This window comes from Coregonus clupeaformis, chromosome 17 (assembly GCF_020615455.1).
Source record: "Coregonus clupeaformis isolate EN_2021a chromosome 17, ASM2061545v1, whole genome shotgun sequence".
Classification (NCBI taxonomy): domain Eukaryota; kingdom Metazoa; phylum Chordata; class Actinopteri; order Salmoniformes; family Salmonidae; genus Coregonus; species Coregonus clupeaformis.
Window position 1 is genome coordinate 71,240,837 of NC_059208.1, and position 27,287 is coordinate 71,268,123.

At 40.9% G+C, this 27,287-nt stretch overlaps 1 protein-coding gene across 3 annotated transcripts in view; it reads right to left on the reverse strand.

Annotated features, from left to right (window-relative positions):
- LOC121572325 (CSC1-like protein 2) overlaps nt 1-27,287 on the reverse strand; it is an 89,659-nt gene that overhangs the window by 5,769 nt on the left and 56,603 nt on the right. For all 3 annotated transcript variants that reach the window (XM_045226498.1, XM_045226497.1, XM_045226496.1), the window contains 11 exons: nt 21,705-21,785; nt 18,936-19,059; nt 18,694-18,827; nt 18,367-18,504; nt 14,250-14,403; nt 11,619-11,725; nt 8,281-8,367; nt 7,288-7,353; nt 6,849-7,011; nt 6,659-6,764; nt 152-319 (listed from right to left, as the gene is read on the reverse strand). In XM_045226498.1, coding sequence (XP_045082433.1) covers nt 152-319; nt 6,659-6,764; nt 6,849-7,011; nt 7,288-7,353; nt 8,281-8,367; nt 11,619-11,725; nt 14,250-14,403; nt 18,367-18,504; nt 18,694-18,827; nt 18,936-19,059; nt 21,705-21,785 — 1,328 coding nt within the window. The remainder of the gene's footprint in view (nt 1-151; nt 320-6,658; nt 6,765-6,848; nt 7,012-7,287; nt 7,354-8,280; nt 8,368-11,618; nt 11,726-14,249; nt 14,404-18,366; nt 18,505-18,693; nt 18,828-18,935; nt 19,060-21,704; nt 21,786-27,287) is intronic.

Sequence of the window (27,287 nt, forward strand, 5' to 3'; positions counted from 1 at the left end):
TTACAACACAGTGCAAAGAGACGGTAAGTTACAAGGTTTGACTTCAGGGCTCAGCCTCTGAATATGGTGGTAAGTGTTATGTACTAACACATCTTAACAATCCAATTAACCACTTTGTGTCTGGGAAGAAAAACATCCCCCAGTCCCTTACCTGTGCGCATGGTGGAAAAGAATAGCAGCCAAAAGAGACAGAGGATGGGAGCTGCCACCACCTGATTGACAGCACCCGAGTGGATTTTCTTGTCCAGTTTCGAGGGAAGGTAAGCGTAATACATGTTGTATCTATCCACCAGGTGCTTCAACAGCATGTACATCAGACCTGGAAAGAGGGAGACAACATTTTTTGTTTGACAACTATTGTTTAACCGATATAACTACTGAACATATACCTCCCCCCACCCGTTTTAAGTCTTTGCTGGAGACAACTGACATTCTGATAGTCTTCTTTGCTTGGTCTTTGGGGGGTTAGACCTGGGTTGAAATCCCTGAGTTGAGGGGGTTACAACTGCAGTATGTCTATTAATAACATGTGGCTGTCTTTTTTAAGTCTGTTTATAGCACAGTACATGATGTCAACTCACTTTTGAAAGTGTTTGCATGTGACCTCTATCTTCAATAATTCTCTCTAGATTAAAGTATTTACTAAATTAACAACTGTGTGCTCACTGTTGCCCATTAAGCAAATGTTCCTTACTAAAGTAGACAAGTGTAAACTACCCATACTGAAAACGAATGTATTATAATAAACAGTACAATTCAAAACATATTTGCATATTCAGTATGTCCAGAAAATATTGATTTAATATACAGTTGAAGTCGGAAGTTTACATACACTTAGGTTGGAGTCATTAAAACTCGTTTTTCAACCACTCCACACATTTCTTGTTAACAAACTATAGTTTTGGCAAGTCGGTTAGGACATCTACTTTGTGCATGACAAGTAATTTTTCCAACAATTGTTTACAGACAGATTATTTCACTTATAATTCACTGTATCACAATTCCAGTGGGTCAGAAGTTTACATACACTAAGTTGACTGTGCCTTTAAACAGCTTGGAAAATTCCAGAAAATGATGTCATGGCTTTAGAAGCTTCTGATAGTCTAATTGACATCATTTGAGTTAATTGGAGGTGTACCTGTGGATGTATTTCAAGGCCTACCTTCAAACTCAGTGCCTCTTTGCTTGACATCATGGGAAAATCTAAAGAAATCAGCCAAGATCTCAGAAAAAAGATGGTAGACCTCCACAAGTCCGGTTCATCTTTGGGAGCAATTTCCAAATGCCTGAAGGTACCACGTTCATCTGTACAAACAATAGTACGCAAGTATAAACACCATGGGCCCACGCAGCCGTCATACCGCTCAGGAAGTCTCCTAGAGATGAACGTACTTTGGTGCGAAAAGTGCAAATCAATCCCAGAACAACAGCAAAGGACCTTGTGAAGATGCTGGAGGAAACAGGTACAAAAGTATCTATATCCACAGTAAAACGAGTCCTATATCGACATAACCTGAAAGGCCGCTCAGCAAGGAAGAAGCCACTGCTCAAAAACCACCATAAAAAAGCCAGACTACGGTTTGCAACTGCACATGGGGACAAAGATCATACTTTTTGGAGAAATGTCCTCTGGTCTGATAAAACAAAAATATAACTGTTTGGCCTTAATGACCATCGTTATGTTTGGAGGAAAAAGAGGGATGCTTGCAAGCTGAAGAACACCATTCCAACCATGATGCACGGGGGTGGCAGCATCATGCTGTGGGGGTTCTTTGCTGCAGGAGGGACTGGTGCACTTCACAAAATAGATGGCATCATGAGGAAGGAAAATTATGTGGATATATTGAAGCAACATCTCAAGACATCAGTCAGGAAATTAAAGCTTGGTCGTACTTCCAAAGTTGTGGCAAAATGGCTTAAGGACAACAAAGTCATGGTATTGGAGTGGCCATCACAAAGCCCTGACCTCAATCCTATAGAACATTTGTAGGCTGAACTGAAAAAGCATGTGCGAGCAAGGAGGCCTACAAACCTGACTCAGTTACACCAGCTCTGTCAGGAGGAATGGGCCAAGATTCACCCAACTTATTGTGGGAAGCTTGTGGAAGGCTACCCGAAACGTTTGACTCAAGTTAAACAATTTAAAAGGCAATGCTACCAAATACTAATTGAGTGTATGTAAACTTCTGACCCACTGGGAATGTGATGAATTAAATAAAAACTGAAATAAATCATTCTCTCAACTATTATTCTGACATTTCACATTCTTAAAATAAAGTGGTGATCATAACTGACCTAACACATGACATTTTTACTAGGATTAAATGTCAGGAATTGTGAAAAACTGAGTTTAAATGTATTTGGCTAAGGTGTATGTAAACTTTCGACTTCAACTGTATAACTTGCACACATTATAGAATGTGTATGTTTTAAAATATACAGTACCAGTCAAAAGTTTGGACACACCTACTCATTCCAGGGTATTTCTTTATTTTTACTATTTTTTACATTGTAGATTAATAGTGACGACATCAAAACTATGAAATACCACATATAGAATCATGTAGAAACCAAAAAATGTTAAACAAATCTAAATATATTTTATATTTGAGATTCTTCAAAGTAACCACCCTTTGCTCACTATTGGGGGGGTATACAGAAGATAGCCCTATTTGGTAAAAGACCAAGTCCATATTATGGCAAGAATAATCAAAGAGAAAAGACAGTCCATCATTACTTTAAGACATGAAGGTCAGGTCAGTCAATACGGAAAATGTGAATAACTTTGAAAGTTTCTTCAAGTGCAGTCGCAAAAACCATCAAGCGCTATGATGAAAATGGCTCTCATGAGGACCGCCACAGGAAAGGAAGACCCAGAGTTACCTCTGCTACAGAGGATAAGTTTGTTGGAGTTACCAGCCTCAGAAATTGTAGCCCAAATAAATGCTTCAGAGTTCAAGTAACAGACACATCTCAACATCAACTGTTCAGAGGAGACAGCGTGAGTCAAGCCTTCATGGTCGAATTGCTGCAAAGAAACCACTACTAAAGGACACCAATAATAATAAGAGACTTGCTTGGGCAAAGAAACACAAGCAATGGACGTTAGACCGGTGGAAATCTGTATTATGGTCTGGAGTCCAAATTGGAGAATTTTGGTTCCAACCCCTGTGTCTTTGTGAGATGCAGTGTAGGTGAACGGATGATCTCTGCATGTGTAGTTCCCACAGTGAAGCATGGAGGAGGAGGTGTCATGGTGCATTGCTGGTGACACTGTGTGATTTATATAGAATTCAAGGCACACTTAACCAGCATGGCTACCATAGCATTCTGCAGCGATACGCCATCTCATCTGGTTTGGGTTGAGTGGGACAATAATTTGTTTTTCAACAGGACAATGACCCAACACACCTCCAGGCTGTGTAAGGGCTATTTGACCAAGAAGGAGAGTGATGAGTGCTGCATCAGATGACCTGGCCTCCACAATCCCCCGACCTCAACCAATTGAGATGGTTTGGAATGAGTTGGACTGTTGAAAAAGCATTCCAGGTGAAGCTGGTTGAGAGAATGCCAAGAGTGTGCAAAGCTGTCATCAAGGCAAAGGGTGGCTACTTTGAAGAAACTAAAATATATACTTTTTTGGTTACTACATGATTCCATATGTGTTATTTCATAGTTTTGATGTCTTCACTATTATTCTACAATGTAGAAAATAGTAAAAATAAAGAGTAACACTTGAATGAGTAGGTGTGTCCAAACTTTTGACTGGTACTGTATGTCAAATATATTTTTGTGCCACTAAAGGTATGTAGAGAGCTGCTCGTCGAACATCTCATTAAAAAATCACGGGCATTAATATGGAGTTGGTCCCCCCTTTGCTGCTATATCAGCCTCCACTCTTCTTGGAAGGCTTTCCACTAGATGTTGGAACATTGCTGAGGGGACTTGCTTCCATTCAGCCACAAGAGCATTAGTGAGGTCGGGCACTGATGTTGGGTGATTAGGCCTGGCTCTCAGTCGGCTTTCCAATTCATCCCAAAGGTGTTTGATGGGGTTGAGGTCAGGGCTCTGTGCAAGCCAGTCAAGTTCTTCCACACCGATCTCGACAAACCATTTCTGTATGGACCTCGCTTTGTGCACTGGGGCATTGTCATGCTGAAACAGGAAAGGGCCTTCCCCAAACTGTTGCCACAAAGTTGGAAGCACAGAATCGTCTAGAATGTAATTGTATGCTGTAGCGTTCAGATTCCCCTTCACTGGAACTAAGGGGCCTAGCCTGAACAATGAAAAACAGCGTTTCCACAGCTCCAGAGTCCAATGGCGGCGAGCTTTACACCACTCTAGCTGACGCTTGGCATTGCGCATGGTGATCTTAGGCTTGTGTGTGGCTGCTCAGCCATGGAAACCCATTTCATGAAGCTCCTGACGAACAGTTATTGTGCTGACTTTGCTTCCAGAGGCAGTTTGGATCTCGGTAGTGAGTGTTCCAATCGAGGACAGACTGTTTTTACACGCTACACTCTTCAGCACTTGGCGGTCCCGTTCTGTGAGCTTGTGTGGCATACCACTTCGCGGCTGAGCCGTTGTTGCTCCTAGACGTTTCCACTTCACAATAACAGACAGCGCTTACAGTTGACCGGGGCAGCTCTAGCAGGGCAGAAATTTGACGAACTGACTTGTTGGAAAGGTGACATCCTATGACGGTGCCACGTTGAAAGTCACTTAGCTCTTCAGTAAGGCCATTCTACTGCCAATGTCTGTCTATGGAGATTGCATGGCTGTGTGCTTGATTTTATACACCTGTCAGCAACAGGTGTGGCTGAAATAGACTAATCCACTATTTTGAAGTGGTGTCCACATACTTTTGTATATATAGTGTATGTAAATATATGTCAATTAAATGTATTTTTGTGCGACATGTATCATGGGGAATTGTAATGCTGAGTTTATTGACCTCTGGTACCTTGGCATTAGGGTCCCAAAGTGGGGTTTACATGCAAAAGTTGAAAATAAATAATGCCGCTATTGAGGCTACTTGTCACTTATGAAACATAGTAAGATTAGCTATGTTAATTTCGAAACGAGACATGAACCTAGAACATATTCATCCCGAGCTGTCAATCACAATTTGAAACATTCCCGAGCCCTGCCCCCAGCCCTGCCTGCAACTGACAGCGCAGCCATTGCAATTGTATTTATTTTTTCAGATGAAGGAGAAGAGCAGCTGTCAGCACCAACAATCTTTCTCATGGATAATGACATTTTATTTGATTATATAATCATACATTGATTTAAAATATACGTTTTTCACCTGGCGGGTGACAAAGGAAAAATATATTTTCTTCAACTGCATGCAAGAACTTTCACTGAGCTAGCAAACACAGCTAGTTAGCTCCTTTAGCTTGCCACTACAACATGCAGTGTGGCTGGCCAAGTTAATAATTATTTTGGATATTAAAGAGTTAATATGTCATGTATGTGTTATAATTTAATTGCCAAAGCTAGTTAGTTAATGTGAAATGTTGCTTGCCAAGCAATGTGTTGCTTGCTAGCTAGCTTTGTAGTGAGGGCTGGGTTTCTCTGACAGCAATATAGCAAAAAATGGCTAGCTTGCTAGATTATTTCTAGCTCAAAATAAACATATTTTTCCCTGCAGTGGAGCCTTCTGGTCTGGAGCCTCAACTGCCTATGGACAGACCCCAGCCAATATAAGTTAGTCTTCTGTATCATTTAGCTAGCTAGTTCCTGAACTTGTGCGGAATTGTTTCACTGATTGTCTCTGCATTATCCACAGGGTAACTATCAACTTGTGAGTCTGAAAATGGACACAAAATCCTAGAGGAAAACCTGGTTGAGTCTGCTTTCCACCAGACAGTAGCCTAAAACACAAGGCCAAATGTACACTGGAGTTATTTACCTAAGCGGCCGAGTTACAGTTTTGACTTAAATCTACTTGAAAATATATGTCAAAAACTGAAAATGTTTGTCTAACAATGATCAACAACTAATTTGACAGAGCTTGATGAATTTAGAAAATAATAATGGGCAAATGTAGCACAATCCAGGTGTGGAAAGCTCTTAGAGACTTACCCAGAAAGACTCACAGCTGTAATCGCTGCCAAATGTGCTTCTACAAAGTATTGACTCAGTGGTGTGAATACTTACGTAAATTAGATATTTATGTATTTCATTTCCAATACATTTGATAAATTTTTTGAAAACATGTATTTACTTTGTCATTATAGGGTATTATGTGTAGATGGATTCAAAAAAACAGATGTTTAATCCATTTTGAATTCAGGCTGTAACAACAAAATGTGGAATAAGTCAAGGGGTATGAATACTTTCTGAAGGCACTGTATGTCTTAGTAAAGATACATTGCATATTGTACCTATACAGTGCTTTTACAAAGAGATGCACAGTAGTGATATATTAATACTGTATGTACACACCAGGAGTGGGTAAGCCTGTTCTTGCCGTAATGCAGTGTTTAGTTTTCCCTAATTTACTTGGTGATTCATTCTGACTCATACAAAGAACTGCCAGTAGGTAGTCCTCTCTCTCCCCAGTCTCTCTTCCCGTTCTCCGTCTCTCACTTTCTCCTCCTTCTCTCCCTCTTACCCCTTTTCCTCTCTGGGGAGAGGTGGGCTGACTCACCGAAGGGGACGATGATTGGACAGGTGATGCTGTACGTCATTACTACAGTGAAGACGCACATCATCCAGGCGTAGGCCGCTCCGAACTGGAATTCAAATGCTTGATGCTGTAGACACAGAAACATTCAGCATTGAAAAGTCAATTGAACTTTGAGCACAGCAGCAGCAATATATTCCTTAAGGACTCTTACCCTCTTTACGTTACGCCTCTCTGCAGAGGAACGGGCCAGGGACAGTCTGATCATATACATGAGCAAGCCTGGAATCCGCAGCAGGTCCATGGCGTTACCGATAAATGCTGAGGCGATGACATAGTTGACAAAGAAGGCTCCGTTGTCAGGGAGGAAGACACACCTTAAACGGGGGGAGGCACCACCAGTGCGATTAGATAGCATTTACCATAGTACTGGTATTTACTAGTAATGGCCTGACAAATCACACAGTAATTATGCTTTGGTTTCATTGAGACAAACACTTATGTGCCTTAATGTACCAGGTGGTTAGCAATTGTGTTGAAAGTACAGTGCCAGGACGTACTAGATATTTCCCCCATAATACCAGGCAAATAACCAGCTGTAACAGGACTGGATCTTAATTACATTCCTCTTTTATAAAAATATAAATACTTACTCAAATCTGACAGTGGCGTCAGCAAGGAATTTCTTATCAAACAACCAGCGGAAGAAGACATCCAAACTGTATTAAAAGCAACCAAAAAAATGAAATCAAATTAGCTTTTCTGGGGTCATAATTTGGTCGAAATCTGTAGGCAGACATTGGTTGATTATTCATGTCCCATTTATTCGATAAAGTAATTTGGCAAAAACAGAGCAAGACCGATCTCTACAAGGCATTTGGGCCAAGGTGGACTTGCACAGCCAGGCAATGTAACTTCCTACCTAGGGCCAAGGAAAACTCCTGTATTTCACCTGCTGATTTCTATGGCTAAACCTCTTCTCTTTCCAGGTGCCAGCTATAAGATTTGCCTCTACATTTACCATTTCATGTACAGGTATATTTCAAAGTCTTCTATAATGGCATAAGAAATATAGCAACAGCTTAGGTTTTGGGGTTATTAATGAGATTCTATGGGACTTTTGTATACTTTTTAGCCAGTAGTTCTGAAAGTAGCGCTCACGAGCCAAAAGTGGCCCCCAAAAATGGTGTACTACGTCACATATGTGCAGATATGTGCACCATGTCATTGCGCTCTCTTTTGCTCTGCTATGTGTGCATCTTGCTAGCTGTCACTCAAATGGAGAGGGGCTGAAGCTCATTGGCAAAACTCAAATTGCTAGGGGGCTGGCCGACATGGGGGAAAATCTAGGGAAAATGGCGCAGCACAGCTTCCAGAAAAACAGTCGCTTTCAAACTAGGGATTTCGTGGCTAATTGAGGGAAGACAGTAATTCTGCTCATAGATTATGCATGAACTACACATTGACACATCCAGCCCAAAGTATGTAGGTTTAAAAAATACTTAGTAGATGCCAAAGTTCCAGAGCATGTCTAAGGGGTTTCATAAGGGATATAATAAAAAAAATTGAAGGGGTATATTCCCTTAGTTGAAATAACCAATGTTTTGTGCCTTTAAAACATAGATAGTACATAATTTAACAGGTACCTGCTAAGACCCAGTGAAGGCAGCAAGAGGACCATGAAGATGAGGAAGGTGTAGCACTTGTGCATGGTGGTCCGGTTCTCACCCGACCTGCCCATGAAAAAACATAGAGAAAAGGACTGAAGGAGCATTACATCACTTACATGATGATAATGGTTTATTTCATTTAGTTTCATGTGTACTATGGCAGTTAAAAGCTGAATTACAGTAACACATACAAGAAACACATTTAAATTAATAAAATGAGATACAACAAATTGAACAAAATCAAAACGTCTGGGAGTTGAGGCATGAAGGGAGGTAGAACGGTCTGAGCGGTGGAGGGAGGAGGGAGCATCTTGGTCACAGTCAGGGAGCTCGGTGGTCATATCAGAGTCAGAGACAGGTCCGCAGCCATCAGCACACCTCGCTGTCCCCGACGTCCTCAGCCTCTCCTTATGGACTCTGTAGGTAGCTGGCTAGCTACTCCTCTTCACTACTAATTTGTAGTATCCACTTGGGTGATGCACCGGCAGACGCTGGTGCCAGAAAGCCATCGGTAATCATCAGAGTAGTTGTCCTCATCTCTACAATTATACTAATTGAAGTGTGTGTGATCATTAGAAAACCCAAAATCAAGAACAAATTGAGTGGAAATTATATAGGTCAACTGAAAGAAACCCCTCCCATATATTTAGGTTATTCCCCATTGTCAACATCACATCTGCACAAAGAGCTGTTGGAATTAAAGATCTCTCAGAACATAACCTTAATGGCCACATGTACTCTTAAAGGTCCAATGCAGACGTTTTTATCTCAATATCAAATAATTTCTGGGTAACAATTAAGTACCTTACTGTGATTGTTTTAAATGAAAATGGTCAAAAAGAAACAAAAATAGCTTATCCGCGGTAACAAACTTGTTGAGCAATTATTACAAGATGAGGGGAAAGCAGAACAATCTGATGAGTAGAGTATTTTGCTAAACTATTTTGAACTGGAATAAATACTGCACTATTAACAATTACCGACACAATTCCAGTCAAAATAGATTGTAAGAAATACTGTAGCCTACCATTACTATAACCAACCCAACTGTTTGATGGCACATCCCAGTGGTTTTCAAACTTTTTGACCCGCGACCCCCAAAAAGGAGTGGTACAAAACTTGCAACCCCCCGCGCACGCACATGCATGTGTGCACACGTAAACATTCGTCCACAATCGCTCCGCAAGTGTAGCCTGTCATTACAGCCATAAACGGTGATGCATAAACTGCTCTTTACACATGCATGTGGATCTGAAGGTAATTCATTTTAGTAGCCAATATCAACTAGGGATATATCATGTCACTACTCTGAAGTCTACGCAGTGGCCTTGTGGTTAGAGTGTCCGCCCTGAGATTGGAAGGTTGTGTCATACCAAAGACTGTAATAACGGGATATGATGCGTCTGCTTGGCAGTTTAAAGGAGATAATGTAGATTTGAGGTAAGGCCCTGTGATAGACTAGCGTCCTGTCCAGGGGGTGTACTTGTACATCAAGCTGCCTCACGCTACAGAAACAGGAGATCGGCTCCTGCCCTATGAGCCGTTACGGCTCTCACAAGCTCGTGGCAGGCTACTTACTTACTCTGGAGTCCAGACAGAGCAAGCTAAATTATACGGCTTACTTGTAGCAGAGGCTGCAGGATCAGATGGAAAGCCTGCCACCGAAAAAGGCACTTTGGAGACTGGAAGGGCAAAGGGGCATGTGCTCTACACAGGTAGAGCCCTATGTGCACGTGCCTGCATGGAACAATCATTTTCTCTTATTCAACGTTGACTCCAAAGCTTGGGGTGCAGGCCACGTAGCCTATTTCTATGCTCACCGAGGCGTGTGCTCCTATTACACACAACAAAAATGACAGAAACATAGTCTGACATAACCTGGGAAATATGAACAAAGGAAATCATACATTGAATTAAATAAACAGCACTTCTACCTCATGAGTCTTGCAAACATTCATGTGCACAATAAACATTGCGCGAGTCCACTCAAAGGGTAAGAAATGGTAAATGAAAATGTATCGTATCAAACATGAAACAGAAATGTCTAAGTGCTGCAATAAATGTTACGGGATTGGAATGATGAATTAATGAATTATTGTAGGATTACATGGAATATATATTTTCCACATATGCATTTAAACGTTTGAAAGCAAAAGCAAACATTTCAACAAGAGCACAAAGCACTCTCTACTGGCAGGAGTTTGGAGAGCACAAGTGGAGATATGCGCCTATGGTGCACCTTCACCACTGTAGCCTAATAATTCATTTAAAAAACAAATTCCAAATGCAAGCTTCATAAGTAAATTATACATTTCAATCAATTTTGACAAACCAAAAGACCAGTAGGCCTGTGCTAGTAATTGTTGCAGATTGCTAGCTCACCCAACCTGTGTTGATTGAGTGTTTTCTGGTCCAATCAGAGGGCAGTGTGTGTTTTACTAGTCAATCTCTTGCAAAAAAAAAATAGCAAGGGAGATGCTGAGGCTACTGTTTCAGTGTGGCGAGTAATCCACACAGACTCTGTGCCACAAAATGAGTGATAAAACATTACAAAACCTGGCCAGATAATTTCAAGTCATCTCTCAAGTCAAAGTCGAGTCCCGTCTTGAGGCTCCAACTCAAGTCTCAAGATATTTTACTTTCTATCAAGTCGAGTCTCAAGTCATCAAATTTTTGACTAGAGTCAGACTCGATTCCATGTCATGTGACTCGAGTCCACAACTCTGCTGCCTGGTGATGTCACCAGGCAGGCCAAAACTCCATCTCACCAAAACAGGCAGAAATTTCAGGCGGTCTTTTTAAAACAGCTCTTACACTAAAAGGGCATTATCATCATTTTCACAATTTCACAGTATTATTCCAACCTCGTAGTGTGGAAATATAAATAAAACACAGGAAAATCACGTTATTGAGTGCACTGGGCCATTAAATTTCTACCCGGTACAGCCAGAAGAGGACTGGCCACCCCTCAGAACCTGGTTCCTCTAGGTTTTTTTCCTCGGTTCCTGCCTTCTAGGGAGTTTTTCCTAGCCACTGTGCTTCTGCCTCTGCATTGCTTGCTCTTTGGGGTTTTAAGCTGAGTATATGTAAAGCACTTTGCTGATGTAAAAGGGCTTTATAAAATACATCTGATTGATTGATAATTCTCATAACTCAGGGAAGAGCAACCCCAGTCTCCGCTGTTCGTGCTGATTTCTGTTCTTTAAACCAAATCAGCAACTCATTTGGACCTGGAAAATCCCTAGGACCAGTATGGCCTAACCCTCGGTGCAACTTGCAAAGCATATAGCTAACGATAGGAAAGTGAACAGTACCTCGTCCAGTGTTTCTCGAAGAAAGCAGAGTAGTAGACGATGGTGGGCAGCAGGGCAGAGAAAGCCCACAGGAGCAAAGTGGGGAAGAACTGGGTGACGATGGGGTTCTGGAGAAAAAGGACAGGAGGGAACAGAAGACAGACACTTCCTCAATAGTCAACAAAGCCTTGCTCCTCAAAGGCCCTCAGATTCAGCACTGTACCAAAAAGCTTTAGATTCTGTCCAACTGCAATTTATAACACCATGCTAAGAACAATGACTCCTTTCTCACTGAGCAAAGTACTAAGGCAGGGCAGGGTATGACTATTAAATTACGTCAGAAGCATTGCTGGTTTTGATTCTTACCCTCTAATCAAGGACTGAATCAGACCTGGGAAAGCAGGGTTCTGTTCATTAAGGGAAGGAAATGAAATGGAAAGGGACTACCTGGAATTCACCAATAACAATGGTAATTTTTCATTTTCCGTTGCAAAACCTTTTAAAACGTTATTTTGTGGTCTACCCTAACAGTGTTTTTCAAACCTCTCCTCGGGAATCCCCAGACGTTTCACAATCTTGTTGTAGCCCTGAACTAGCTCTCAACTAAATTACCTAGTCAAAGGCTTGATGATTAGTTGGCAAGTTGAATCAGGTTGGCTAGCTCTGCAATATATCAAATACAGTGAGGGAAAAAAGTATTTGATCCCCTGCTGATTTTGTACGTTTGCCCACTGACAAAGAAATGATCAGTCTATGATTTTAATGGTAGGTTTATTTGAACAGTGAGAGACAGAATAAATAAATAAAAATCTAAAAAACACATGTCAAAAATGCTATTAATTTATTTGCATTTTAATGAGGGAAATAAGTATTTGACCACTCTGCAAAACATGACTTAGTACTTGGTGGCAAAACCCTTGTTGGCAATCACAGTGGTCAGATGTTTCTTGTAGTTGGCCACCAGGTTTGCACACATCTCAGGAGGGATTTTGTCCCACTCCTCTTTGCAGATCTTCTCCAAGTCATTAAGGTTTCGAGCCTGACGTTTGGCAACTCGAACCTTCAGCTCCCTCCACAGATTTGTTTTGGGTCATTGTCATGCTGGAATACCCATCCATGACCCATTTTCAATGCCCTGGCTGAGGGAAGGAGGTTCTCACCGAAGATTTGAAGGTACATGGCCGCGTCCATCGTCCCTTTGATACGGTGAAGTTGTACTGTCCCCTTAGCAGGAAAAACACCCCCCAAAGCATAATGTTTCCACCTCCATGTTTGACGGTGGGGATGGTGTTCTTGGGGTCATAGGCAGCATTCCTCCTCCTCCGAACACGGCGAGTTGAGTTGATGCCAAAGAGCTCCATTTTGGTCTCATCTGACCACAACACTTTCACCCAGTTCTCCTCTGAATCATTCAGATGTTCATTGGCAAACTTCAGACGGGCATGTATATGTGCTTTCTTGAGCAGGGGGATCTTGCGGGCGCTGCAGGATTTCAGTCCTTCACGGCGTAGTGTGTTACCAATTGTTTTCTTGGTGACTATGGTCCCAGCTGCCTTGAGATCATTGACAAGATCCTCCCGTGTAGTTCTGGGCTGATTCCTCACCGTTCTCATGATCATTGCAACTTCACGAGGTGAGATCTTGCACTGAGCCCCAGGCCGAGGGAGATTTACAGTTATTTTGTGTTTCTTCCATTTGCGAATAATCGCACCAACTGTTGTCACCTTATCACCAAGCTGATTGGCGATGGTCTTGTAGCCCATTCCAGCCTTGTGTAGATCTACAATCTTGTCCCTGACATCCTTGGAGAGCTCTTTGGTCTTGGCCATGGTGGAGAGTTTGGAATCTGATTGATTGATTGCTTCTGTGTACAGGTGTCTTTTATACAGGTAACAAGCTGAGATTAGGAGCACTCCCTTTAAGAGTGTGCTCCTAATCTCAGCTCGTTACCTGTATAAAAGACACCTGGGAGACAGAAATCTTTCTGATTGAGAGGGGGTCAAATACTTATTTCCCTAATTAAAATGCAAATCAATTTATAACATTTTTGACATGCGTTTTTCTGGATTTTTTTGTTGTTATTCTGTCTCTCACTGTTCAAATAAACCTACCATTACAATTATAGACTGATCATTTCTTTGTCAGTGGGCAAACGTACAAAATCAGCAGGGGATCAAATACTTTTTTCCCTCACTGTACATGGAATGGCTGGGGGTCCCCAAGGAGAGGTTTAAGAACCACTGCCCTAATAAACACAATCCAGATGAACTCTGGTCAATCAGTGACATTCAATTAATGAACAGGTAGAAAAGAAAGCCAGCAGTGATATGGCTCTCTAGACTAGAATAAATAGCCCTGTACAAGGGCTTACAAGCAATTTCACAGTGGATAATTTTATTTCATTATGTCAATGTAGAATCAATTTGAGACGTTTCAGTTGACAAAGCCTTTTTTTAAATACATAATTTAAAGGTCTTTTCAGATTTGTATTTAACAGATAGTGGGAATGACAGTGGGGAAAGATAGAGAAAGGTTGTATCAAAGGGCAGTAAGCCGGATTCGAACCCATGCGATACTGCTAGACCAACCAGGCCACGACAAAACCTTTGATATGTAGTGAAATACATTGGGGGATATCGAAGATTTTCTTACATTGAGATACTCCACAGGCTTGGTGACGTTAAACTTGTCCATCGTGGAGATAATGATGGCGGGTGTAGTGAGAAAGAAGAGCAGGAGGAAAAGGATGCAGTTGATGATGAAGCAGCGAATCCACCAGGAAATCCCCCCCAACGATAAGTGCTCCCTGTCAGACAGAAGTTGACATACACAGAGATCATTTGTAAACCATCCATCATTTAAACAAGTCATCCCAACATGCACATTAAAGTGTTACCTTCATATTAGACTTAATACAATACCTTCTGCTAAGGTAATATAAATAAGAAAAATAGACCACACTAGTGTTGGTGTTCATCACTTAAAAGATGTCAAAATCCAAAGATTTGTTGATATCAAATCTATTGACCAAAATTCAGTGAACGAGGTAACACCACACCCGTGTACACACACACATACTACTATTCTGTTTTACGGTCCCTGACCAATTGTGCTATTATTTTTGCTGATCTTCACTTATTTTTTTTACATAATGTTACCGCCATGGTTTCCTATGACCGAAAAGAGCTTCTGGATATCAGAACAACAATCATCGATTTGGAGGAGGATTTCTACTTCAATGAGTTGGTGGCGAAGGACATACTGCTCATCCCGGACCAGGCCCAAACCCCCGACATTCGAAAAACGATAGAGGCGGTGTTATAGAGGCTTGCGTGTGGGATACCTGACGAGACTATGTCAGCGAGTGGATAAACCACCTCTACCCTCCGTTCTATTGGCGAATGTGCAATCACTGGAGAATAAACTGGATGAGCTCCGTTCGAGACTATCCTATCAACATGATTTGAAGAAATCGAATATCCTATGTTTCTCCGAATCATGGCTGAACAAGGACATGGAAAATATAAATCTAGCTAGTTTTTCTATACATCAGCAGGACATAACTGCAGCGTTGGGTAAACTCAAGGGGGGTGGTGTGCAGGTCTTTGATGCGCGATATCTAATATTAAGGAAGTCGAGGTTCTGCTCGCTTAAGCGAGAATACCTCATGATAAACTGTAGACCATAAAATGTATCAAGAGAGTTTTAATCTATATTTTTCGTGGCTGTCTATTTACCTCCACAAACCGATGCTGGCTTACACTAAAACCACACTCAACAAGCAAGCTGTATAAGGCCATAAGCAAACAAGAAAATGCTCATCCAGAGGCGGCGCCCCTAGTGGCCAGTGATTTTAATGCAGGAAAACAGAAATCAGTCTTACCTCATTTCTACCAGCATGTCACCGGTGCAACTAGAGGCGAAAAAAATCTCTAGATCACCTTTACTCCACACACAGAGACACATACAAAACTCTCCCTCACCCTCCATTTGGCAAATCTGACCAAAACTCTATCCTCCTGATTCATGCTTACAAGCAAAAACTTAAATCAGGAAGTGGTCTGATGAAGCGGATGCTAAGCTAGAGGACTGTTTCACTAGCACACACTGGAATATGTTCCGGGATTCATTCGATGGCATTGAAGAGTTTACCACAGCACCGGCTTCATTAATAAGTGCATCTACGACAACGTCCTCACCAGTGGAGGCTGGTGGGAGGAGCTATAGGAGGGCAGGCTCATTGTAATGGCTGGAATTAAATTATGTTTGATACCGTTCCATTTATTCCATTCCAGCAATTACAAGGAGCCTGTCCTCCTTTAGCTCCTCCCACCAGCCTCCTCTGGTCCTCAGAGTGACCATACGTACATATCCCAATCAGAAGCCATGGATTACAGCCAACATCCACACTGAGCTAAAGGCTAGAGCTGCCGCTTTCAAGGAGCGGGACACTAATCCAGACGTTTATAAGAAATCCCGCTACGCCCTCCGAAGAACAATCAAACAGGCAAAGTGTGAATACAGGACTAAGATCGAATCCTACTACCATGGCTCGGATGCTCGTCGGATGTGGTAGGGCTTGCATACTATCAAGGATTACAAAGGGAAACCAAGCCACGAGCTGCCCAGTGATGCGAGCCTACCAGTCTAGTGAAATGCCTTCTATCCTCTCTTTGAGGGAAGCAACACTGAACCATGCATGAGAGATCCAGCTGTTTCGGATGACTGTGTGATCACGCTCTCCGTAGCCAATGCACTGGGCATAAACGGTCCATATCAGGGGATCTCTTTACATTCTAGATAATACAGACCATTTCCCATGCATATTTTGAGTTTTGTGGATATGCCCCATATCCTGAAAAAGTCTGAATCCAGATAAGGCTTTTAGACATATGATATTGGGATTACTCCGCATATCACACATGGACATTTTCTATGGACTCATTCAATATCCTGAGATATGTGACATCCTATTTTCTCTCTTCGTGTTGACAAATACTGACTGTATACATTGCATATCTGTTTTCTCAGCACATTCAAGATATGAAGCTATATTGATTCCAGATATGCTTCTCTTGGCTGAGGTCCATATCCGGATCTTCATATGCTAAAGCATGATTTCTGATGCATTTCTAAGTTTTCAGCACACGCTAAATAATTGGACAAATATGAAATATATATTTTTTTCATGCACAAATCATTTTTGGATTGCCTCTGGATATCATAAATGGTATGGCAGGATATTGACTCATTAGATATCCTGAGATAGGCCTATGTGGACATCTTATTTTCTCTATATGATGACAAATATTGACAGTAGACCTACAAAGTATTTTGTCTCAGCACATACAATGCATATGCTCTTGACTGAGGTCCATATCAGGATCTTGATATGCATTTTGATATGCTAAATAAGGAACATTTTTTATGCTTATTTGAGGACATGCTCAATAATTTGACAAATATTAAACCATATAATTATTTCAGACACTAGCTATAATTTTGATATTGCCTCTGGATAAAGGCACGCACAAACCGCAAACTAAAAGCACTGTAACTGGTAGCCTTGCAACAAGAATCACGTATTTTCTGCTGTGGAGTTCCAACTGTAATTTTTGAATTTGGGCGCAACAAATGAGTGTGTAAACCGTGTGTGGTCAAACTGACAACTTGATAAACAAAGAAGTGAGAAGCTGTTCAGAAAATACCTCAAAGAAGTTAACGCTAAAGTGAGTAGCTAATTTAGGGATGTTTTAGTTATCTTAGTAACTAGAATCAAGAACGTTAGCTAAATTTGTCCAGCAGCAGTAGCAAGCTAGGCTTGATAGGCGGGTAAAAGCTAACTGGTAGCCTAGCAAGCTAACAAATAACAAAATTGCCTTCCCTTCAGGGAAAAACATTTTTACCCCCTATCAAGCCTCAAGGTGACAGCTAACGTTTTAAAACGTTTAGGCAGATTTTGTATTACTTGGCTAGCTAGCTAGCTTGTTCCAGTTAGTTTTCTCGTCATGAATGAAGCAGGTAGAGTAGCTACCTTGTGGTATGATTATGTGAAAGGACAATATTTTCTTGCCATATTGACACAATTTCGATTAATGATTTATGCATTGAGAGAGTTTGGAGTGGATCACAGACCAAATACTACCACCGAGCTGTGTCTAGACTGCGAGGGACCACCGCTGGCGACCCAATCTGCACCCATCGCATCCATCGTCAAAATCAAACAGGGCAGGCAGGGTTATTGAGGGTGTGCAACTTTTAATTTCTGTTAAATAAATAAAATAAATTTTTAGCAAAGATTGGCCTACGTTTGCATCTTTACAGAAAATACAGTATGTGTTGTGATTGGAGCTCTGGATTTGCTATGCAGCATTTTTTAAACAGAAATAGCAGAGATATGCTTTGGAAATAGCAACTTGGATGAAATATGACGATGTCAGGTAAAGAGCTGACTGGAGGTCAAGTGGGGCTGAGGATCATTAATACGTTTTGGACAAATACCCGTCATAACCCCATCCCCTCTTTCCATCTCTGCCCATAGCCACATTTTGTCCTTGAGTGCAAAGGCGTGGAGTGCAGTTGCTCATGCAGAAAGGATTACTCAGCACTTCTAAAGGATGATAGTCTCTTTTTGCCTTTCTTGCCGCCCCCCTTTGTTCTACCTCAACATCATAGTTGGTGCTGGCCGCATAGAAATAGAATGAGTATTATTCTAATTATATTCTAAATTCTATTGCTGGCCCACCCTGTGCAGGACACTGTCTCTTACCAACGCACGTTCTGAGGATCAGGAGCATAGCTCACACTCCAGTTGTAGATGTGGAGACTTTCACTGAACTGGGATGACCTGGGCTCTTGGCGGCATGTGCAGCCATGGCATTGGCAGGCATTGAAGTCCTTTAGGATTCTGTGAAAAGTGGTAAATGGCAAAGAAATTGAGTAGGCTAAACAAGCTTTTATTAAATTTGGCATTTGGTGATGGCACTGATCTACTGAGACGTTTTGAAAGACCATCCTGATCACATATAGCAGAGCATGCATGCACAAACAAACACATACAACACACAAACATCAAATTATGTTGAGATCGACTCACATTGCAGTCATGGCCTCATTCTGGAAAGTGACGAACGCCATGCCAAGAGGTTTGGTGTTCACCTTCTCTTTCTCCTTTCTGTACTCCTCCTTCAGTTTGGCCTCCCGCTTAGTATAGAAGCTCACTGCCTCTTCCTGAAATACAATGACAGATTATACTTTACATAACATTGCACAGTAGTTTAATTTGCACATCCCTAAAGGTCCAGCCTAATAAATGTGATGGTTTTCCGGGTGTCCAACCTGCTCACAGCCTTTGATGACACAGCAGCAGAGGTGGCCACAGGGCTTGGGGTTGATCATGGTGGGCATGTGCTCTTTGGCCATGAGATCAGTGAAGAACTTTAAACTGCGCTCTGTCTTCTTCCTGTGAGGCGACACACACACGCGGACACAAAAATCATATTGAGAGCTCTGCACACGGTGCACACATCAACGCACAATCCTGCACACATGCATGGTGACATACTGTACGTCCTCATCAGAGCAGTACATACACTCGCAAACATGCATAAACACGCTCACACAACAGACAAAGTAAGGCTCAAGTCTTCGGGTGAGTGCATTTCGACCCATAACTTTGGCAATCAATACCAGTAGCATGGAGGATTTCTCCATCCACTGGAGATCAATAGTGTTTAGCACCAGTGGGCGAGTAGGAGGAGATCAAGATGGCCGCTGCTGAGTCATCAAGGGCTACTTCCGTCATCAGAACTCACTGACCTAAAGAATATGGCCTCTCTCCTCCGATATCTTATAGGTCACACAGATAACATGTTTTTGCAACAGTGTCCATAACTGTGACTAACTTTAAACAAAGTCGTTCGTCTACAGGGTTGGGTAGGTTACTTTCTAAATGTCATCTGTTACAGTTACTAGTTACCTATCCAAAATTATAAATCAGTAAAGTAACTTTTGGATTACCCAAACTCAGTAAAGTAATCTAAGTTTAGGCATTAACTCCAAATGGTTAAGGTAATGGTTAAGGTTTGGGATAGGCTTAAAACAAACATTTCAAAAACAACTTTCTATCGCTGGATTCGAACATGCAACCTTTGGAACCAGAGGCAGATGCTGACAAAAACAACTTTCTATCACTGGATTCAAACATGCAATCTTTGGAACCAGAGGCAGACGCCCATCCACCATCCCCGTTCACAACACCCTAGCAAAACCAAAGCCTACTTGATGGTAACAGCGCTCACTGTTGCCCCTAGTGGCTGGTTTCCACGTCATCTCCCGACATCCTCAGACATGGATGGATGTTGAATACTGACTTGTATCACGGGTGAACTACCTGTTCAAGATATAGGATTTTCAAGAAGCAAAGTGTAACTTGCCACATCACTGTATTAACAGTGAACTAATGAAGAAAATACCCAAATGTAGTTTGAGTGGATTATTCCTTGAAGAGGCATTAGAAGACAAAAAGGATCCATCAAACACATTTGGTGTGTCATCATAGTGGTCTCAGACTTCTGGTCAGACTCACTCGTGTGGAACAAACTTACACTTGCGTTCATTTTTTCCAATGCTGAATTGAATGTCATTGAGAAAACAGAAAGGAGTTGATATATTTTTTTCGCAATCATCGTTTCTGCATTTAAATGTAATCCAAGAAGTAAACATGTAACAGTTACTTTCTAAATGTAATCTGTTACAGTTACCTATCCAAAATTATAATCAATAACGTAATTTTTGGATTACCCAAACTCAGTAAAGTAATCTAAGTTTAGGCATTAACTCCAAATTCTTAAGGTTAGGCATTAACTCCGAATGGTTAAAGTAAGGGTTAAGGTTTAGTTACTCCTCATGTAGTTACTCCCCCAACCCTGCGTCTCCATATACAATTCAAACACTATTTTATGGACCTTACACTTGCCTTGACCCATTTGTTGAGCGTGAGGAGGTAATGAATTTAATTAATGTAATATCTCTACGTCTGGTCAACAATTTTATGCTTTTGGGTGCTTTTTGTCTCCTTCAAAAAGGCAGGAATAAATTCCACCTGGAGTTCTTCTACAGTAACTACAGATGTAGGATCTTAATTAGACCTGTATTGTCGCAGCAAAAGAATCCTGCAGAAACAGGATTTTAACGTTTAATCCACCATGTTGCTTGATCGCTGGTCAAAATTAGGCTACATGTAAAGTGGAATACGGGTTTTCTGTGAATTTATGTAAATCACTCATCTGCATTGCAGCACAGGCAAATATCAGCAACAAAAGTGTGATCAAATTAAAATCCTGTAGTGAAGTAATACTTATCATATAGGCTAGATAATATATACCTCACGTGACAAGACTATGTAATTAGCCTATTAAAATGTTTTTCTGACTCCATAAAGATTATTTAGCAAAATGCAAGAAACTATAGTTGAGTTACAGTAATAGGCTATCAAGAAAGGTCTGAGTTGTCAAAGGCAAAAATACGTAACATCATTGTAAAATAAATGATTCAATTATACAAGGCATAAGCTTAAATTACAAGGCATTATTCTACGCATGATCAGACAGGGAATGAGAGAGACGTCATGACTTGTGCCATGTCCCGTAGCTCTTGGGGGAGACAGAGATAGAACGACAGTGTATATTTCACCAACGCAGGTCAGGAACAAAGAGAATCTGACTTGTTTGGATTCAAAATCTGAGTTGTTGACCAATAGCATTACTGTTGAGTTAACTTCCAATCAGATATCAGACCCGCAGGATATAAAGACAATGGAACCTGTTTCACAGAGGTGTGATAGAATGGGGGATGTGGAGAGCAACACAGACAAGGCTGAATTCTTAAGACAACACAAAGGAAATCTTTGCATACAGTGTAAAGAGTCACTTCGGGGGCTAGGCCGCACCTACAATCCTACATCTGTACAATTTTGCCATGCACTGCCATTTTATGTAGTGGGGGTTGGATATGTTGGGGGATATGTTGGGGGCTGAAATTGTGATGAAGCATTCTAAAGGAAAGTGAGAATGAACACAATTGGTGAACAGCAGGTAAAGGTCTCACCTCTCAGCATTCAGGGACATGAGTTTGGCTACGTTGTAGCAGATTCGAGCATCCAGAACAATGCAGTTCTCATAGGCTTGTCTGTGTGACAATGGCGAGAAAACAAAACAGAACAATTACCATACTATAATGAGAGTTGATCAAGTCTGTGATTTTAAAATGCAGTGACAACATTTTTTTACCGAATATATACCGATGTTCAGTATTTAGGATAAATTGAGCTACACCTCCAATATTAGTACACTAACGTCTGTCCATCAGTGAGTCACCTTGGTTTTACATTTCATTTGAACATTTCTGAATGATAAATCAGATGGGGAACAATTTCATCCGTGGCGTCTTCAAGGTAAACGGGGGAACTTACACAATCATTCACTGACTGGGCCTAAAACAGATGTGCCTGTATTCCAATGTGCTTGGGTTTAATCCAGAACAGGAGATTGACTGGTACAATATGCTGACAATGCAATCTTAACCAGTGGTGGAAAATGTACCCAATTATCATACTTGAGTAAAAGTAAAGATACCTTAATAGAAAATGACTCAAGTAAAAGTGAAAGTCACCAAGCAAATTACCACTTGTGAAAAAGTCTAAAAATATTTGGGTTTAAATATACTTCATTATCAAAAGTAAATGTAACTACTAAAATATACCTAAGTATCAAAAGCAAAAGTATAAATCATTTAAAAATATATATATTAAGCAAACCAGACGGCACGATTTTCTTGTTTTTTTAATTTACGGATAGCCAGGGGAACACTCCAACACTCAGACATCATTTACAAATGACGCATGTGTGTTTAGTGAGTCCGCCAGATCAGAAACGTAGGGATAACCAGGGATGTTCTCTTGAAAGTGTGTGAATTATACAATTTTCCTGTCTTGCTAAACATTCAAAATGTAACAAGTACTTTTGGGCGTCAGGGAAAATGTATGGAGCAAAAAGTACATTATTTTCTTTAAGAATGTAGTAGAGTAAAAGTTGTAAAAAATATAAAATAGTAAAGTACATTTACCCCAAAAAACGACTTAAGTAGTACTTTAAAGTATTTTTACTTAAGTACTTCACACCACTGATCTTAACCCACTTCCCACATACAGTGCCTTCAAAAAGTATTCATACCTCTTGGCTTATTCCACATTTTGTTGTGTTACTAACTGAATTAAAAATTTATTAAATAGATTTTTTTTCTCACCCATCTATCTATACACATTAACCCATAATGACAAAGTGAAAACATATTTTTAGAAATGTTTGCAAATGTATTGAAAAAGAAATACAGTACCAGTCAAAAGTTTGGACACACCTACTCATTCAAGGGTTTTTCTTTATTTTTTACTATTTTCTACATTTTAGAATAACAGTGAAGACATCAAAACTATGAAATAATACATATGGAATCATGTAGTAACCAAAAAAGTGTTAAACAAATCAAAATAAATGTTATATTTGAGAGTCTTCAAAGTATACACCCTTTGCCTTGATGACAGCTTTACACACTCTTGGCATTCTCTCAACCAGCTTCACCTGGAATGCTTTTCCAACAGTCTTGAAGGAGTTCCCACATATGCAGAGCACTTGTTGGCTGCTTTTCCTTCACGCTGCGGTCTAACTCATCCCAAACAATCTCAATTGGGTTGAGGTTGGGTGATTGTGGAGGCCAGGTCATCTGATGCAGCACTCCATCACTCTCCTTCTTGGTCAAATAGTCATTACACAGCCTGGAGGTGTGTTTTGGATCATTGTCCTGTTGAAAAACAAATGATAGTCCCACTAAGCGCAAACCAGATGGAATGGCGTATCGCTGCAGAATGCTGTGGTAGCCATGCTGGTTAAGTGTGCCTTGAATTCTAAATAAATCACTGACAGTGTCACCAGCAAAGCACCCCCCCCATCACACCTCCTCCTCCAAGCTTCACTGTGGGAACCACACTTGCAGAGATCATCCGTTCACCTACTCTGCGTCTCACAAAGACACGGCGGTTGGAACCAAAAATCTCAAATTTGGACTAATCCGACCAAAGGACAGATTTCCACCGGTCTAATGTCCATTGCTCGGGTTTCTTGGCCCAAGCAAGTCTCTTCTTATTGGTATCCTTTAGAAGTGGTTTCTTTGCAGCAATCTTCCTTTCCTGTGGCGGACCTCATGAGAGCCAGTTTCATCATAGCGCTTGATGATCTTTGCGACTGCACTTTAAGAAACGTTCAAAGTTCTTCAGTAGGTGTGTCCAAACTTTTCACTGGTACTGTAAGTATTCACACCCCTGAGTCAATACTTTGTAGAAGCACCTTTGGCCGCGATTACAGCTTTGAGTCGTCTTGTATCAGCTTTGCACATCTGGATTTGGGGATTTTCTCCCATTCTTCCTTGTAGATTTTCTCACGCTCTGTTGAATTAGATGGGGAGCGGCATTGAACAGTAATCTTCAAGTATTTCCACAGATTTTCAATAGTATTCAAGTCTGGGCTTCGCCTGGGCCACTCAAGGACTTTCACATTCTTGTTCAAAAGCCATTCCAGCATTGCTTTGGCTGTATGCTTGGGGTCATTGTCCTGTTGGAATGTAAATATTTGCACCAGTTTAAGGTTGTTTGCACTGTGAAACAGGTTCTCATCAAGGATTTGCCTGTATTTGGTTCCATTCATTGTTCCCTCTATCCTTACCAGTCTCCCAGTCCCTGCCGCTGAAAAGCATCCCTATAGCATGCTGCTGCCACCACCATGCTTCACAGTAGGGATGGTGTTAGACAGGTGATTAGCTGTGCCAGGTTTTCTCCAGACATAGTTTAATTTTGGTCTCATCAGACCACATAATATTTTGCCTTGTGCTTATGGACAACCAGCTGGGTAGTTCCATATTTTTTCAATTTACCAATGATGGAGACCACTGTGCTCTTGGAAACTTTCAACAATCTAGAAATTGTTTTGCATCTTTTGTAGTGGGGGGCAGTATAAAAAAATATATATATATATGTATTCACTAACTGTAAGTCGCTCTGGATAAGAGCGTCTGCTAAATGACTAAAATGTAATTGTTACTTTGGCCCAACACCTAGAAACTGTGTGTGCAAGGTCATGATCAGCCTATTGCACCCTGAGAGCAGAGACGCCTAGTTTGTGCATGAGTATAAAGAGTGCTGAAGGGAGAGCACCCCTTCAGAGCTTCTGACAGACTTGTACTTTGAGTATTACGTTTGTTGTAACCTCTCCGGCCGTGATAATAAATATATTTTCATTAACTTTGACTTTGAGTCCTTAGTGGTGAATTTCCACGACACCTTACCCAGATATACTGTATACCTCATCACAATTCAATCTCGGATATCTACGGGCAGTTCCTTGGGACCTTATATAGACAGGAGTGTTTCTTTCTAAATTATGTCCAAACAATTGAATCGGCCACAGGTGGACACCAATCAGGTTGTAGTAACAGCTCAAGGACGACCAAGGAAATTGGATGCACCTGAGCTCAATTTGGAGTGTCCTAGCAAATGGGTGTGAATACTTATGTAAATTAGATATTTCTGTATTTCATTTTCAATACATTTGCAAAACTTTCTAAAAACATGTTCTCACGTTGTCATTATGGGGTATTGTGTGTGGATGAGTGAGATTATAATATTTTTAATCCATTTTGAATTCAGACTAACACAACAAAATGTGGAATAAGTCAAGGGGTATGAATACTTTCTGAAGGCACATACAGTGGGGTCCGAAATTGACACCCTTGAGAAAGATGAGCAATAATGACTGTATAAAATAAACAAATCAAATACTGAGCTATATATTATGCTAAAACAATTGGGAAATTCTGTTTGGATTTATTAAGGATCCCCATTAGCTGCTGCCAAGGCACCAGCTACTCTTCCTGGGGTCCAGCAAAGTTAAGGCAGTTATATACCATTTAAAATATTACATGACATTACATTTCATAACACTTTACCCAATACATTTAGTTTGTTCCCTCAGGCCACTACTCCACTATCACATATTTACAATACAACATCCATGTGTATGTGTGTGTAGAGTGTGTGTCTTATGTGTGTCTGTGTCTGTGCCTTGTGTGTGTGTGTGTGTGTGTGTGTGTGTGTGTGTGTGTGTGTGTGTCTCTTCACAGTCCCTGCTGTCCATAAGGTGTATTTTAAAATCTGATTCTACTGCTTGCATCCGTTACCTGATGTGGAATAGAGTTCCATGTAGCCATGGCTCTATGTAGTACTGCGCGCCTCCCATAGTCTGTTCTTGACTTGGGGATTGTGAAGAGACCTTTGGTGGCATGTCTTGTGGGGTATGCATGGGTGTCCGAACTGTGTGCTAGTAGTTTAAACAGACACCTCTGTGCATTCAGCATGACAACACTTCTTACAAAAACAAGTAGTGATGAAGTCAATCTCTCTTCCACTTTGAGCCATGAGAGATTTACATGTATATCATTAATGTTAGCCCTCCGTGTACATTTAATGGCTAGCCGTGCTGCCCTGTTCTGAGCCAATTGTAATTTTCTGAGGTCTCTCTTTGTGGCACCTGACCACACAACTGAACAGTAGTCCCAGTGCGACAAAACTAGAGCCTGTAAGACCTGCCTTGTTGATAGTGTTGTTAAAAAGGCAGAGTAGCGCTTTATTATGGACAGACTTCTCCCCATCTTAGCTACTGTTGTAGCAACATGTTTTGACCATGACAGTTTACAATCCAGGGTTACTACAGCAGTTTAGTCACCTCAACTTGCTCAATTTAAACATTATTTATTACAAGATTTAGTTGAGGTTCATGGCTTAGTGAATGATTTGTCCCAAATACAATGCTTTTCATTTTTTAAATATTTAGGACTAACTTACTCCTTGCCACCCATTCTGAAACGAACTGCAGCTTGTTAAGTGTTGCAGTCATTGCAGACAGCTGCCCTGGGGAATTCCTGATTCTACCTGGATTATGTTGGAGAGGCTTCCATTAAAGAACACCCTCTGTGTTTTGTTAGACAGGTTCTTTCTCCACAATATAGCAGGGGTGTAAAGCCATAAAACATACGTTTTTCCATCAGCAGACTATGATCGATAATGTCAAAAGCCGTACTGAAGTCTAACAAAACAGCTCCCACAATCTCTTTATCATAAATTTCTCTCAGCCAATCATCAGTCATTTGTGTAAGTGCCGTACTTGTTGAATGTCCTTCCCTTTAAGCGTGCTGAAAGTCTGTGGTAAATTTGCTTACAGTAAAATAGCATTGTATCTGGTCAAACACAATTTTTTTCCAAAAGTTTACTAAAGGTTGGTAACAGGCTAATGGGTCGGCTATTTGAGCCAGTAAAGGGGGCTTTACTATTCTTGGGTAGCGGAATTGCTTTTGCTTCCCTCCAGGCCTGAAGGCACACACTTTCAAGTAGGCTTAGACTGAAGATATGGCAAATAGGAGTGCCGATATCATCCACTATTATCCTCAGTAATTTTCCATCCAAGTTGTCAGACCCCGGTGGCTTGTCATTGTTGATAGACAACAATAATTTTTTGTTTTATAACAATACAATTGCTCATAGAAAGATATTTTGTTTAACAAGTAATATTATTTTCTCTCAAAAAGGTA